Consider the following 16090-nt stretch of genomic DNA (forward strand, 5'->3'; position numbering starts at 1 on the left):
TCTCCCACTTGGCTATAATGGCTTTTACTCCTCTTCAAGTGCGTCAACCTAACCAAAGGCAACAAAACCCCGTTTTCGTTTCTGTATCAAAGGAGGGAGGAAGAGGAAACATAAGTAGGATCCTGATTTTTGGACACTTCAAACAGACTAGGACTTATGATGCGTCTAATCCTGCTGAGCGCATCAGTATCCCTAGTGGGAGAACAGAGTGCACGGCTGAGTATAGTGCACTCACTCCCAGCCATACAGCCATGCATGCATGAATTTAAACACCATCCCACCCAGTACAACTGTACTCATTCATACGTGATGGGTCACCACAGCAGAATAGAACATACAACCAACGCATCCTTTAACTACTCAAATAGACCTCATCTACATATAGGACACAAACATCCTAAAGCATCTACAATTACAATTTATTGACAGTTCTTTAGATATTCCATGTACATTTTAATAACAACATTCCCATTTCCTGTATTATCACCATCTACTGCTGACTAATAGGACAGGCTAAGCAGAGAGGACAAATTAAGTGTTGACATTCTATTAAAAACTGTATGGAAAAAGAGATGATGATCATTGTACAGCAGAGGACTAATACAAGGCTGTGAGACCACAGAAAATGGTAGAAAGAGGAAGGTTTAAAAAAAGAAGAAGCAAAGGGGAAAAAAAGAAAAATAAGTAGGAGAAAAGACAGGGATGAAGAGTGAGCCAGAGGGGGAACAGAGTGGAGGAGTAAATAAGAAGTAGAAATCCAACTGGGGAAAAGGAAGGTAGACGAAAGGATTCAACTGTAGTTGGGAGGGGCATTTAAGTCAGAGAGAAACAGAGAGAGAGAGATGCAAACGCAAAGACCTGGGATGAGGCTGAATGCAGCAGCCATGCTAATGAAGGCTTGGGGAAGTATTCAGATGGCTGGAAGCAGGGCACTGTGAAAGCATCACTTGTGCTCATACTCAGCTCAGCTGCTGGCTTCACTTAGCACTCAGGAAACTCTGCAACGCTGCTCTGACTGTGACATGTGAATACATAAGTTGCAAAAAGAAGAGACAAGAGCACCTTGAATTGTTTAGGTGCTGCAAATGGAAATAGAAGTGCAATAAATGCAGGTGGCAAAACTAAGGTAGCTCAATAACTACCCGCACTGTTACGTCAATGCTTCCCTAAAACCAGGTGGATCAAAGGGCAACATCTCTGCTTTTAGACTTTATGCTATAAATAATTAATACTTCAGGTGTAGTTTTACAACCTAAATGTTATTGCATCTGCAGGCTGTGCAAGCACTTTCCCTCGGTAGTCAAGTTAATAATCTAGCCTGTTATTGAAACGGTTCACTCAAAATCTGCTCTTGCGTGAGTTTTTAACTATTAGAACACACCACTGCCTATTTTTGTCTCGTCTGTGTGCTGCTCTAAAATTGCATACAAGCCTTTTTATGTAAACTTTATGGCAAGGATCTTGCAAAACTTTAGAATTATAAAAAAAACTTAAGGATTTTTATGTACCACTCACTGGATGTAGTGGATTAATGTTATTCTTAGGAGATTTAGTGATTCGGGTTAGTAAGACAATGTAATGTTGGGAATGAGTGTATATTATCTGGTGTTTGGGAACAAACTTATAAGCTGTGGGTAGTCATTTGTCAAATTGAGCTGCGCAAAAGCCATCTTGTACATGATCATATTGGAATTTGTATTTTAATTTATTAGTGAATAAACTGAAATTAAAAACAGTTGTTTAATAGGACAGTCAACTTTGCCTTGCCAGCTACTGTGGAGAGATGGCAAATCAAGAATAGGTGCACTAGAGACAATTCTGGTTATCTTTTCAGAACAAACTAGAAGGACAAATCTTTTCAAAAGCAGCCAGACAAATCTTTTCAAAAGCAGCCAGCAGTACAGGCAGAAATGTCAAAGATTCTAGTGTAGTTTTGCCTCCCCTTCACTTCTTGAAGTACCCTTTAAAGAAAAAGAAAGGTGAAACAATGGATGACATGGGGACAATGGGTACCAGATCAGTATTCTAGTTTGCTAATTGAATCTCTTCAGTAACAATGCCTTACAAGACTTTTAGTGTACTACACATTTATGTGGGTCTGAAAAGAGTGGGTAGCTCTTTCTTTCCTTTGCATCAAAGCTGTAGCTCTAGAGAAGCTCACATCACAATCCAATCAAAAGCAAAATGTATTTCTTTCCAATCCACTGCACACAAAAAACAGGAAATGTGGCAATAAGAATGACAGTGCAGGATGCTGAACAAAGCTCTCTCTGTTACTCAACACAAAGCACACAATCTATGATTTAAATAATGATCGGATGGTGAGGTCCCATCATTGGCGAGTGCTATTCAGTTCTATTATACAGAGCAGAGGCAGAGCCACAGAGCTGCCACCGCCCAGCGCTGACCTTTCCGGACGCATCACCCAGAGGAAATGCCAATTTCCAATATTTACTCACGGTGCGGCATTCTAATGTGTCTGCCAGCAACCTGTTGGGGCGAGCCATGCAACAATGGGACCCAAGAAGCGTTTTCTGTTATGTTTGCTTTTCAGTCATGAGAAAATCTAGTCTCCACTGTCCTCAGGCAATTGAGTGTTTTCTCTTACTGTATTTATTGGAGGGACCTGTTGCTCTAGTCTCTAAATTTGGACTGCTTCCTGAAGTCTTCCTTCCAGTTATCTTGTTTACTCAAAAAGACCCATTTATACATTCATTTAGATCAGATGACTTAGTTGTAGGTGCAATTAGAAAGTTAAACAAGAAAAAAAAACTGTACTGATAAAGCATCTTTCAACCCTATAAAAAAAAATAATAATAATAAAATAACAAAAAATAAATAAATACAATAAAACACCAATAGGTAATTTGTTCTCCAACAGTTGAAAGGCAGGCTTAAACACTCAAACATTTATTCAAGTGAGTTTGACAGTCTGGTGTTGTGGATGCATTTTAATAGCTTCAATGGGGAAAAAAATAAATAATACAATACAGAACCTTGCCTGTTGGTATGCTTGTCTATAAAGAATTACTGCTCAGATATACTGGAGACAAAGGTTAAGTCTGTCCAGGCCAAATTCAGTTAGCTTTTTAAGTCAAAATAACAAGCTTTGCTGCAAAAATGTTTATGCACTACCAGTGTATACTTTAAATTTCATATACAATTAGCAAACTTTTGCATACAAGTGTAAAAATGGTAAATGGCCTGTATTTGTATAGCGCTTTACTAGTCCATAAGGACCCCAAAGCGCTTTACACATCCAGACACACACACACACACACACAGGTGATGGCAAGCTACATTGTAGCCACAGCCACCCTGGGGCGCACTGACAGAGGCGAGCAACTACTCCTGGGTGGAGGAGAAAAAGAAAAAAGAAAAAAAAAAAAAGACCAAGTCTGTCTGGTAGAAGCTTCTGGATAATTAACTATGCCTAACATAACAAAGGACCTTCAGGACAACCAGCCGCTGGGCACCTTTATCTGTGATTACACCTCAAAACTGCCACAGGGGTTGCAAGAAGAGATGAAAGAGATAGAATGTGCTTATAGCCACGGGAAAACAACAAAAAAAGGGGGAAAAAAAGATTCATGGCAAACTCTTCTGGAGATACAGGAAACAAAGCGCTGAAAAGACCATTCTGTTTTCTTTAGGGGAGAACTAAAGTACGAGATATGGCTAAGCACTGACGGGAAGTGATCAATTTCCAGCTATAGTCTGTGTAGACATCTCAAGATAACGCAACAACATAAACAATGCTTAGTATATGATATGGGGTTTAAAACTTAACAAAACAGCAGCAAAATGTACAATAGTGAAAAAAATGGGATGGCTTCAAAAGCATACAAACTGAAAAACCTCAGCAGTAAGAAATTCAAAGCAGCTTTACTTGTGGATAAAAACTAGATGGATTAAAACTTCCCAGGACTCTAAAGTGTAACCATTTAGGTCTCGCAACCATACAACCATAAACGTGCCATGTAAGACAAAGATGAGATATGCATTTTCCCATTGGTATGCCTGACTTGTTGTGACATAATACACTACAGAGGTTTCACCAACCTTATAAACAACACATTTGCATAACATTGCACCAATGACAAACAATGGGCTGTGAGATCAGTTTCATGATCATTACTATCCAATTGTCATGACCATTGATCAACAACCACTGATCAAAGTCCATTTGTCAGTGGTGCTAGTTTCAGTCATTATGTTTATAAGGCTGGGAAACATTCAGTCAGCTGACTGAAGAAGTCACTTGGATGAGTGATGAAACGTTTCTCCCACTGAAAACGCTACGTCCAGATGAACAGAATCAACTTTTTGGGATTTAATTACCTGGATGATTGAGCACTAGGGATGGGCATTGATAAGATTTTCATGATTCCGATTCCATTTTCGATTCTGTTTAACGATTCGATTCTTTATCGATTCTCTTACCGATTCTTTTTAAAAAAAGGAGAACACTATGGTCGAATAGCTTAAAACTTTGTTTTATATCTTCTCTTTGAACAAGATAGAAATTTAGGAGTAACATGGCCTTACAAACCCAACAGTGAGATCTTAAGAGATCCAGCCTATGGCTCTTCAATGGGGTGTCACAGGGTCCCCAGGAAAAAAAAATTGTAAGTGTAAAATAATAAAAGAAATATTCTTCTGTAGCAATAACAAAGTATAACATAAATTATTCTGTAGCAATTACACAAGAATATCCAGTAATGTCCCTGCCTACAATTAAACACATTCACTTACCGAAAATTGGGGGCATCTGCTGTGGCAAATGGGTGCAAGCCTTTTACCACAAACTTAGTCACTGCTCGGTGACATTCGTCTATCCTGGCCTGAAAGGAGACGCTACCGGTAGACTGCAGCGAGAACTACCAGCATCTGAGCCAGCCAGACTGTCTCTCTCATCATGGTCACCTAAATGCAGCGCACAGTCATGGCAGGTTTTGTAATAAGGCAGATTGCATTAACGGGAGAGGACGTGCAAACGTTACCGCTGCTGCTGGGTTGAGATTCACGAGTCCGGAGCAGAATTAAAAACACGACATTCATTTAAGGTTATCGTGTGTTTTGTGAGCAAATGCTTTTGCATATTCGTAGTGTTTCCTCCCTTAAATGAAATCTCTACTTTGCAAGTATTGCAAGTTGCCCTGCTGTCATCCGTTCTCGTAAAGTATAATCAAACTTTTGAGCGTTTGAGCTGCCATGTTTACTGCCAGGTAAATGACGCTCCGCAACGTGGTGACGTCATTCGGGGCGACTGGAATCGATAAGGGAATCGTTTGCAAAAAATGGCAAACAATTCCAAGGAATTGAAACAGTGGTTCTCAACAAGAAACTGTTTTCGATACCCATCCCTATTGAGCACGTATCAAGATAAACGAACACCATGAAAAACAAATTAAAACACTGGACTCCATCAGTATACTGGTGGTGTATTATCCTGCAGCCCTGCATCTTCTTTGCAAGACCTCTGATCAAGTGGATATTCCTTTGCTTTCTGTTCACAGAAATCTTTCCAGTAAAGGTTAATTGTAATGCCCATTCTTTTTTACTTTACCAAGCTAGTGCTGATTCTATTACTAATGAGGGTCAAGAATAAATCTTCCATGGGCAACCAACAGTTCATTTTAAACTATGTGATGATAGCTACATTTCTTAACTGCAGCTGCTAAAAAGAAGCTCCGTATTTGGTTTGGGCTGATTCAATCACACTGGCACTTGGGAATGTTAATGTGACATTGAAGCAGACAGGAGAACATCAAGCTGGGAGCACACCAGGAAGAGGAAAAACAAACAAACAAACAAACAAAAAAACCCAAAAAAAACAAAACCTGTCAAGGTAACCACAGGGACCAATTAAAAGGTCCTCATCAATTTTTAATGTTCACACTTCACCTGTCAGTCAGGCATTTTACTGTCGGACTTGTAAGCAAAACTGATAACTTAGCACGGCCAGAGAGAGTCATGTTAAAACACTTACATTTAACGTTGACGCTCTAAAGCAAATAGTTTCTGGCTCTGAATTCACAATAGGTGTGAATTCAAGTGTGAATGGTTGACCGTTTTTTCCTGTGTCGGCCATGCAACCTGTCCTCGATGTACGCCACCTCTTGCCCTATGGTAGCTGGGGAGCAACCCTGGGAACTCTGAAATGGACAAGTGCAACATATGGATGGATGAAAATAATAAAATGCAACTGAATGGGAGCTGATGGTGCTTGGTTAGAAAAAAAGAAATCCAAAAAAGAAATCTTCATTTGGTGGTTGAGTTGAGAATTTGTGGGCTCTCTGGGCGACTTTCCTTCTTCTCTGCAGTAGGTAATTTATAACCCTGCCTGAGTACAGTGTCTAGGACCGGAGCCTGGATCAGACTGTGACCAGCGACAGAGCCAGTGGATCACCATAAATCTTTACTGATTGAATGCAAATTGGAAAAGTACATTATGTATGTCAGTAAACATCAGGAGAATAAAGCTTGCGCAACAAATGCATACAGCATGTGCATGCCTATTCTCCAAATATGTAAGCCTTATTTTATGTGCTCGTGTTTGCATGTGTACATGCAAGTGTTGGTAAGAAGGCAAGCAGCTGCAATTTATAGGCTACATAGCGGCTAACACATTTGCATTATAAATCTCAATTACATAGCATTATTTGCTTACTGGCCCCTCAGATGTAATTCTCATAAGGTGCCCTGCAGAGGAGGGTCATAAATTCTTAATAAACTGCAGTGCAGACCTTTGTACAGCAATGACCTAAATCCTGCAGCTCATCTCTGCACTACACTCATTTCTTTAAATTTTAATAAGGCTCCATTACACATATTTAACAGTTTCTCAAAAACCCCAACCTAGACCATGTCCACCTGCACAGTTCTTTTGAACACAGCACTCGTGTACCAAGCATATCATGACACAGTTGTACAAAGAAGAAATGTGGGGTGAGATGCTGTGCTATCAGTCTGGGACCATCTGCCAATGTGTTTTATATGAGGAGCAAACCCTCACAGGCCCTGCAGGCCAGAGGCACAGAGCGCAAGTGATTAATATGCCTAGGTTAATGAGCAGTCCCAGCTTTGCCTTTGCTTCTCAGACTCTGTCAGTCTATGTGCATCCTGGTAGTGATTCATTTAACCACTGCTGATGGAGTATGCAGACCATCCTATAGCGCACTGCCTTTGCTGCAAGTGGGCCTGTGGCATCTCCTGCTTTGTTAAAGATATGGCCCTAAAAATAAACAGCCTGCGTGAATAAATTTTTAAAAATGGCCACCTGGCAATTATGCTGCTAATTAAAAGGCGAAGCACTCTTAATAGATTCATCTCTCAGGAGAGACATACCTCTCTCAACGCAAATGCAATGCCCCCTTTCTCTCTCTCTCCCCCATCTCCATCATTCCCCTCGTCTCTACCCCATGTCCATCCCTGGGAGCCTTGGCTGATGTGTTATGGGAGAGTGTCGCCTGATCTGCGAGTGTTTTGGTCTCTGCTGAGAGAGAAAGGCTAAGAGGGACAGCTGGATGGGTTCAGAGGCTGAAGGGGTCCTCACTCTTGGCAAATACTTCTGTTTCAACAGCCAAAGCTCTTCATTTATTCATACTTTGAGTGCCTCCAACCCCAAAATCCTCTCATAGTGCGTACACATAACCAAAACACACATACACAGAAAACAAACAAAGTACCTACAATGAGTTTAGTACATAAATGCAAAATAGGTACCTGAATCTATTACATCCACACACACAGACTGCCAAATGGAGAAGCATGTCAGTCAACAGACATGATTGCATGCAGGCATGCACACACAGATATGCACACTCACACCTGCACAGTTACCCATCTGTTTTCTTTGGGGGATAGCGCTGTTTTCCTTAAAGTGAATAAGCATCTTTAAAAGCAGCACTGAGGCATATAAAAGTCACTTTCCAGAGCTTATTCCCTATTCAGATGATTCAAATGCAATTAGGTCAGTACAGGTAGCACTGTTACTTTTTGATAGACGTGGGGTTGTAATATTAAGGATCTGAGGCCATCTTAAATAAAACATCAGATATGCAGGGTATTAGGAGGCCAGCAGCTCATTATGTCAGACCATAGGGGGGTGGAATCTGCTTAAAGCTGAATGCAGATGTTTCTGCTACAAGAAGGAATAACCACGACCTCTCCCTGTGCAGGAAATATGGAAAGGATACTTGAAAAACCTCTTCCCATTTGAATCAGAGGGGAACTTAAAGTACATGTATAGTAAGTAATTAGAAACGGATAAATCCCAAATCAGCTTGTAAACTTATTGCCCTGAAGTATTTAATTTAAACTCTAAAAGAAACAAACAGGCTTCTACCTTTTGCAGCATTTCACCTATATTATCAGCTGTAAAAGAACTGTTAAAGTTTTGATAAAACTCGTTGGCTTCGACATCTAAAATGAGTGAGTGCCTTTCTGAGTGACTGTGTTCTTGAATACAAGTTGACAAAACCCACAGCTATTATAGTCAAACCACAAAGAGCAAGTGATGTATTTAAGGGAGAAAGCCTCAAACTGACAACTGTGTCTTGTTAAAAACATAACTAAACTCTTCCATGATTTCACACCAAAATGTATACATGTTGGAGAGAAAAAGGTAAGCCCCAGCGTTAGAGACGGCACATGAATAAGTTGGGGGATAAATCATGTAACATGTCTCCCTGTGGAGCGCTACAGTGCAAGTATTTAAGTGAAATATGAGGCCATGGATAATTGAATGTGTGTTTCCTGATGTCAAGGACCATAGTCACTGGGGCAGGGAATAGATGTGAACAAGTGATGGAAGTGGGAGGGGGGAGATGGAAGAATGAGGGTTTAACACTGAAAGAAATGGTAAATACTGGTAAGGATTGCATCACAGTCACACAACACTTTGCAGTTAATGTCTTCTAAATAGACAAAAGAACAAATAAAAGAAAGAAGTATTGGGGGGGGGGGGGGGGGAGTAATTCATGTAGTGGATGTTTTCTGTTTTTGTCTGTTAAAGTTTTGTCAAAGGAAAAAAAAAAAAGAAAAGCTTTGCAAATTCAGGTAATGAAAACCTTGACAGTACACCACCATGTAACTTGAAACACGAATTGTTATGTACTACTGTTATTTATTTATTTTTTGAACAAAACAAAAAAAATAACTTTAGAAGACCTGATCACAGGGTGCCAAAGGAACTCTTCGGGGAGGGGTTTGAATTGCCAAATGTTGTAATGCACGGAAAGATGTGGTGATATGAATGAATAGGACTTTAGAGAAACTAAACAAGAGTATTCCAATGCCAGCAGGCAGACCTTTACCATTTTCAATTAAAATTGTGTGTGTTTGTCTTTAAATGATGAACATCTAATCTAATTTGTAGCATTAGACAAACTAATCAAAATGTTAATAATTTTCCATGTAGTCTGAAACATGTGCCACTGATCTGAGATTGGTCCCATTTTACATTATGTATGAGTTAAAATGTTCTGAAACAGAACAAAATCTTTTATGTTACTACCTTACGAAGCTAAACATACTCTGATGTTAAGAATGAAGCTGTAGTCTACAGATTAATATTAACTTACATGGTCAGCGATGGTGCGGCCCAGCTTGTCCATTCTTGATCCTGCCTCAGCAATTTTCTTGGCAGCGCTAATGACATCAGACGTATTCTTCAGCGGCCCTTTTCCCCTGAGGAGAAGACGTGGAAAGATCAGTGACTGTTTTTGATATATTGCAAGCTCATCAAATCAAATCACTTTTATTGTCACATCACATGTGCAGGCACACTGGCACAGCACATGCAAGTGAAATTCTTGTGTGCGAGCCCCACAAGCAACAGAGATGTGCAAACACAACAACACAAACGAGCAAAATACAAGAATGGCCAACCTGAAACTAATAAATATATGTACAATATATAATAGTGTATGCATTTCTGGATGTGTATACTAAATATTTTCCTGCGTGTGTGTGTGTGTGTGTGTGTGTGTGTGTGTGTGTGTGTGTGTGTGCGCACATTTTTACAAATTAAATAGTAAAAAAAAAAAAAAAAAAAAAAATTAATAATAATAATAATAATAATAATAATAATAATAATAAAAATATATATAAAATATACAGAGTTGAATATGTGCAGAACAAGTGGCATTTATATACAGTGTGGAGTGCATAATGTTGAAGTTCCAGTAGTGAAGCTGAGGTGTCTATGACGTGTTCAGCAGTCTGATGGCCTGATGGAAAAAGCTGTCTCTCAGTCTGCTGGTACAGGACCGGATGCTGCAGAACCTCCTTCCTGATGGAAGCAGTCTGAACAGTTTATGGCTGGGGTGACTGGAGTCCTTGATGATCCTCCCCGCTTTCCTCAGGCAGCGCTTCCTGTAGATGTCTTGGAGGGAGGGAAGCTCACCTCCAATTATCCGTTCAGAGCACCGCACTACTCGCTGGAGAGCTTTGCAGTTGTAGGCGGTGCTGTTGCCATACCAGGTGGTGATGCATCCAGTGAGGATGCTCTCAATGGCACAGTGATAGAAGGTCCTGAGGATGCGGGGGCTCATGCCGAATCTTTTCAGTCTCCTGAGAAAGAAGAGGCGCTGCTGCGCCTTCTTCACTGTTTTGTTTGTGTGTACTGACCACATAAGATCCTCAGCCAGATGTACTCCAAGGAACCGGAAGCTGCTCACTCTCTCCACAGCAGCGCCGTTGATGGTGATGGGGGTGTGTACTTCTCTGCACCTCCGGAAGTCCACTATCAACTCCTTTGTCTTTGCGACGTTGAGGGTGAGATGGTTGTCTTGACACCAGTGGGTCAGGGCGCTGACCTCCTCCCTGTAAGCCGTCTCATCACCGTTGGTGATAAGACCCACCACTGTAGTGTCGTCCGCAAACTTCACAATGATGTTGGAGCTGTTAGTGGCTGTGCAGTCGTAGGTGTAGAGTGAGTACAGGAGAGGGCTCAGTACACACCCCTGTGGAGCACCAGTGTTCAGTGTGATGGGGGATGAGGTGATGCTGCCCAGTCTGACCACCTGGCGTCTGTCAGACAGGAAGCTAAGGATCCAGCTGCAGAGGGAGCTGCTCAGTCCTAGATCCTGCAGTTTCCTGTCCAGCTTCGAGGGAACGATGGTATTGAATGCTGAGCTGTAATCTACAAACAGCATCCTCACATACGTGTCTCTCTTCTCCAGGTGTGACAGGGCAGTGTGTAGTGTCAGGGCTATGGCATCATCAGTGGACCTGTTGTGGCGGTATGCAAACTGTAGAGGGTCCAGTGAGTCGGGTAGTGCAGAGGAGATGAAGTCCCTGACCAGCATTTGCTCATTCAATATGCAGGAGCAGCTGTTTTTTTTAGAGACCTCTTTTTCGGTCAGAAGCAAGAATGTATCGTGAACCGGGAACACCTCAGGGAAACTGCACCAAATTCAAAGTGCACGCTGGTACACACATGTCCATACACATAAAACACTCTGGCATCATGCTGTTCTGTCAGGGATGAGAATGTGTTATAGTCCTTTAAAGTCAGAGGTTAGACTTTAAGTTTATTCTCAAAGAACTGAACTATAACACTGCACCATCAAACTCTTGTAGCACCTACATGACTTCTTATAAGATCAAGTTTTCAACTCATTTTTCCTTTGTGTTCAGTCTAATAAAACGCATATTAGCTTGAAAAAATATGCATAAAATTTACTGATGAACTGACAACACTTTGTTTCTCCACAAACTGCTTGGAAATAAACTATCTAGAGGCGATTATATAGCACCACATGCCTTCTATCACAACAGAAAATATAAGAAAAATCTACTTAGAAACTTTTAAGCAACTTTGAAGTGTTTATCACAGTGCTAAGACACAGGACAAAGGTTGATAACACAGGGGCAAGAGACTTTTTGGATAAAGATTGCGCAATAGTGCAATAAGTTAAATATTTTTAGGTTGCCGAGGTAGTTCTGTGCTTCTGGTCACTTGGCTCCATACTTGGTACGGTAAGCTGCCACTGTTCGTCTCTAGTTGCTGGAAGACTTTCTCATCTTCACTTCTAGAGAAGTGTAACAGTTTTTAATAAACAAATAATTGTGTTACCCTGTTAAATTAACAATCTCCATTTATATTACACATGGACGCAACTGATTACATTTGCTGCAACACTCCCACATTGTTGTTTTATTATTTGCCATTGCAAGCCTTAACGTAATGATAACTTGAAGACAGCTAATGTGGCTATCGGACAAAGTACTTTAGACTACTCCCTTATTTCCCAAGGGAATGTCACACTGGATGGACAAGCATACTTGATTTGGCAGACTTCACACCGGATACCATTCCTGATGCAACCCTCCCATTTATCCGAGCCTGGCACTAGCACTAAAAGGACACTAGCCTGTGAGCCCCTGAGGTTGGGTTTGTTTATATTGGGTAATTCTTAAGCCAGGTTGATAACTTTTTAATATTGCTCAAATGGAAACTTTACTGACTTCTTCCAGGGTTTGTCTGCCCACCTGCATGCAGCACTGCCATGTAAAGTTGTCAACATACTACTGAATTAGTCTTAAATCCAATTTATTTGTTTTTGCGCGATCAATTAGTATCCAAGTTTTTCTTTCACACACCAACTTCTCTCTCTTTTTTCCCCATCCAAGTTGGAGACAAAGAAGGCAGGAAGAGAAGGCAAGAGAATTGAAAGCAGCAAAATTGGAATCCAATTCAATTTAAGGCCTTTGGTCATTGCCACAGTATTACACATCCATTTCTGACCCGTCCTGAGCCAAACAAAGCCCATCCCAGCACAGGTCAATCCAGCCCTGACCTGACCCACTGTAAAGCTTATCAGCCATTTGCCACTTTTCTGCCCCCCCCCCAAGGGACTCTGGGACACAGTTGGCAAGAGGCACAAATTGGATTCAAAGCTTCTCTCTTCAGGCTAAAAAAATGAGCCATCCAACCCAGAACAGATGGAATTTTGTGTTCTGTTCTCTTGCTTCCTCTTCCCTCTCCTCTCATCTCCAACCCTTCCCTTCTCATGCTCTCCCTCTGCTGCTCTGATGTAAAGCAAGCCAGAGTCCTAGTGGAAAAGGCCACGCGTCAGTGCACATACTGGAAGCTCCCTGGGGACAAGTCAACCCCTGGAGAGAGCTAACGGTGCTGTGACGATATTTAGAAAAAGATTTGTAGGTTGGTAATATAATACAGAAGTTTGCCCCCAAAAAACACATTAGAATACATAAACATGGTAATCATTTTTATACTGCGAATATATACCTATGATGTCCTCCTTAAAAAAAATTGTTTAAAGCAAAAGAATTAAAGCATCATTTTCCATATCTGTCCACACAGCTGTCCGTGTGTCAATGTGAAGCATTCTACATCAAAAGACTGTGACAGGTGGCTTTCAAATATGTTGCATGTTCTCAAGCTATACACATATGCCTTATTCATGAGAGCTGCCATACAGCCATAAGCGATGCAGAGTCAACAAGGATCTCAGTCACTCTCTGCAGATTTGTCAGGAGGGAGGTCTGGATCAATTACCTCATACAGCATTAACCTTGGCAGTGCTTTGTGCCAGCTCAAGGTTGTGGGGGCAATAATTTGGACGCGGGCTGAATTAGCCAACTACTGACCTTCCATGTGCTACCACTGCATGTGAGAGTGAAGGCATAATGTGAAGATATTTATTCTGCCTGACAAATGACCATGCGTGTTCCCTCAGTCGACCAACCCGCGCGCACACATACACGGACGCATGTGAGACAAGCGTACACAGAGTCAATTCCAAACTCCCTGACAGTGCCAAATAAGAAAAGCCACAATGCTAAGTTATGGGATTAAATGAACAACTTCTACACAGTTACTATGTGGACTGTCAAAAATATTTGTAAAGCATCATTTTCAATTTATTTAAAATGGCAGTAACATAGCAGAGAGGATATAATGTGCTAATTGGAAGAAGTATGACTTATATGTATAAATTCAATTCAAATATTCAAAGGATAAATAAAGAAATTGCATATAAGGTCAGCAGCTCATCACATTGATGAAGGTGCCTCATTTTCTATCTAATAGAACACAGCATTTCTCTTTTATTACTCACATAAAAATAGTCCATGAGTTACCATTCACTGAAGTTTAACTGGGTTAATAAATTGACTTTGTGATTTCATTTTGCAAACTGTAAGAGAGGTGAAAGGCTACAAACAAAGCAACTCAAATGTTCACTCACATTCATACTGCAAATTCTCAAAGATTTATTAGTCATGCTTATTTTTATTATAGCTTTGTCAATCTTTGGCTGAAAACTTATAACTAAAATATTTTCGAATGATAAAATGCATTTGTTAGATAAATAATGAAAGCTGAAGTAGGCATGTGGCTGTCCGAGTTCACTAAAAAGCACTGATTTTAGTCCAGGATGAGCAGTATCATCTGCATGTCATGTAAAAAATTTTCTCTTAATCCTCTGCATGAATAAGAAGTACTGCAAGCAAACATGACTGGTTCCTATTTAACCCTGGTCAGATTGCTGGTTATGTCAGTATTTCAAATCCTCTACAGCTTTCCAGCAATTCACTTTTTTTTGGCCAAGGAGACGGGATCTTTGACCCATTCAGAAGATTAAGATAGAGAGGCAGCATTTCATCATCATTACGGAGGTGACTCAGAGTTAGACACACAACGTCCTCTGAGTAATTCACTTGAAAATTTAAAAAGGCACAGCCATACAAATATAGTCAGACGCAAATACAGGCAGCCAGTCAAAATGTCCACTTGTGCATGCCAACATACAAATGCACTCACACTGTAAGCTAGAAGGTAATGTAGAGATGGTGATGTTGGTGAACCATAATCAGTAATCCCTTTGGACAAGCCCCCACTGTGTACTTGGCAAGGGTCACGATTTACACTTTTCTATCATCAGCGGGTGAGAGAAAAAGCCAGTATCACATCCTTTGTGAATTTTCAAGGTCCTGAACTTACTTGTATATACAACAATGAAACAACAATAAAGAAAGCCGTCACATGCAGCACTGAGAACTTCATCACTGAATTTGTTGTTTATGGTTTGATGCGTTTTGATGTGAAGTGAAAGCCAACAAATCTGTTAGCAAATGGCAAAGACCAGGATGAACTGAAAAAGAGCCAAATTTCTAATGAGGCCTTTGGAGGGTACTGGCTGCTACTTCTGTACAAAGGTGTGTATGTTGCTGCAGAGTCAGAGCCAAGAGTGGCGAGATCTCTTATGTCAACAGGTTCACTAAAACAGACTTGATGAAAATTTCAGGATAAGGCCATGTTTAACTACATTTGCTACCATCTGTCCACAAGACTATCTGGGCTCAACACACTAAGGTCAATCTTTTCTCATTTTGCTGCTGATACAGAGTTTGCACATAGAAGTTTAGCAAATTTAGGCACTATTCACCATCTATAGCATAAAAACGCATGTCCCAAATGTGCACAAAAAAGACCGTGTACAGGTAAAAAAAACAAAACAAAAAAAACACTGGGAATCTACTACTTACTTCAAGCTCACTTCCACTTCCAAGTATTTTGCATATTGACAAAAAATGCTGATTTAGACAGTAATTACACGTGGCTGACCAGCTTATAACATTAAATCATGACATTTAACAGGTCTTTATTTTACTTTCCTTAGACCCATAGCTCAAATGTAGTCTCTCTTTTTTGGTGTAAAATGTCTCACCTGTCCCTGCTGAGCTCTTCACCTCTTGCACCATTTACCAAGAGTGAATACAGCCACTTTAGAGCAGCTCTGTGGATGGAGAATCCCCACTTCCAGAGCTTTATTCATGTACCAGGAGAGAGGGAGATCTGACACACTGCTTATGGCTGTGCATATTAAGATTAAAGGAGGACTGAAAAATAATCAAGCACAAAATCCTACCAACAGTGCTGCTCAAGGAAAAGGGCACTGATGCATGAATGGTACTGCTAAACTAGGTGCACAGCATTGTGCAGATATGGGCAAATGTTGGGAAAACAAATGTAGGCTTACTGGCTGATTGTATTTGACACAGGCTTAAGTTAAATATGCAATCTGACTTGGAAGGCATTTTGCCTGAAGTGCAC

The 16090-nt window shown here is 40.6% G+C and overlaps 1 protein-coding gene across 1 annotated transcript in view; it reads right to left on the reverse strand.

The window, feature by feature from the left end:
* ctnna1 (catenin (cadherin-associated protein), alpha 1) overlaps window positions 1-16090 on the reverse strand; it is an 81140-nt gene that overhangs the window by 4452 nt on the left and 60598 nt on the right. Inside the window, exon 16 of the mRNA XM_085361780.1 lies at window positions 9588-9693. Within this exon, the coding sequence (XP_085217906.1) occupies window positions 9588-9693 (106 nt within the window). The remainder of the gene's footprint in view (window positions 1-9587; window positions 9694-16090) is intronic.

This window comes from Diplotaxodon limnothrissa, linkage group LG2, assembly GCF_057381915.1.
Source record: "Diplotaxodon limnothrissa isolate DT_005_m linkage group LG2, D_limnothrissa_male_GT1.1, whole genome shotgun sequence".
In the NCBI taxonomy this organism is placed as follows: domain Eukaryota; kingdom Metazoa; phylum Chordata; class Actinopteri; order Cichliformes; family Cichlidae; genus Diplotaxodon; species Diplotaxodon limnothrissa.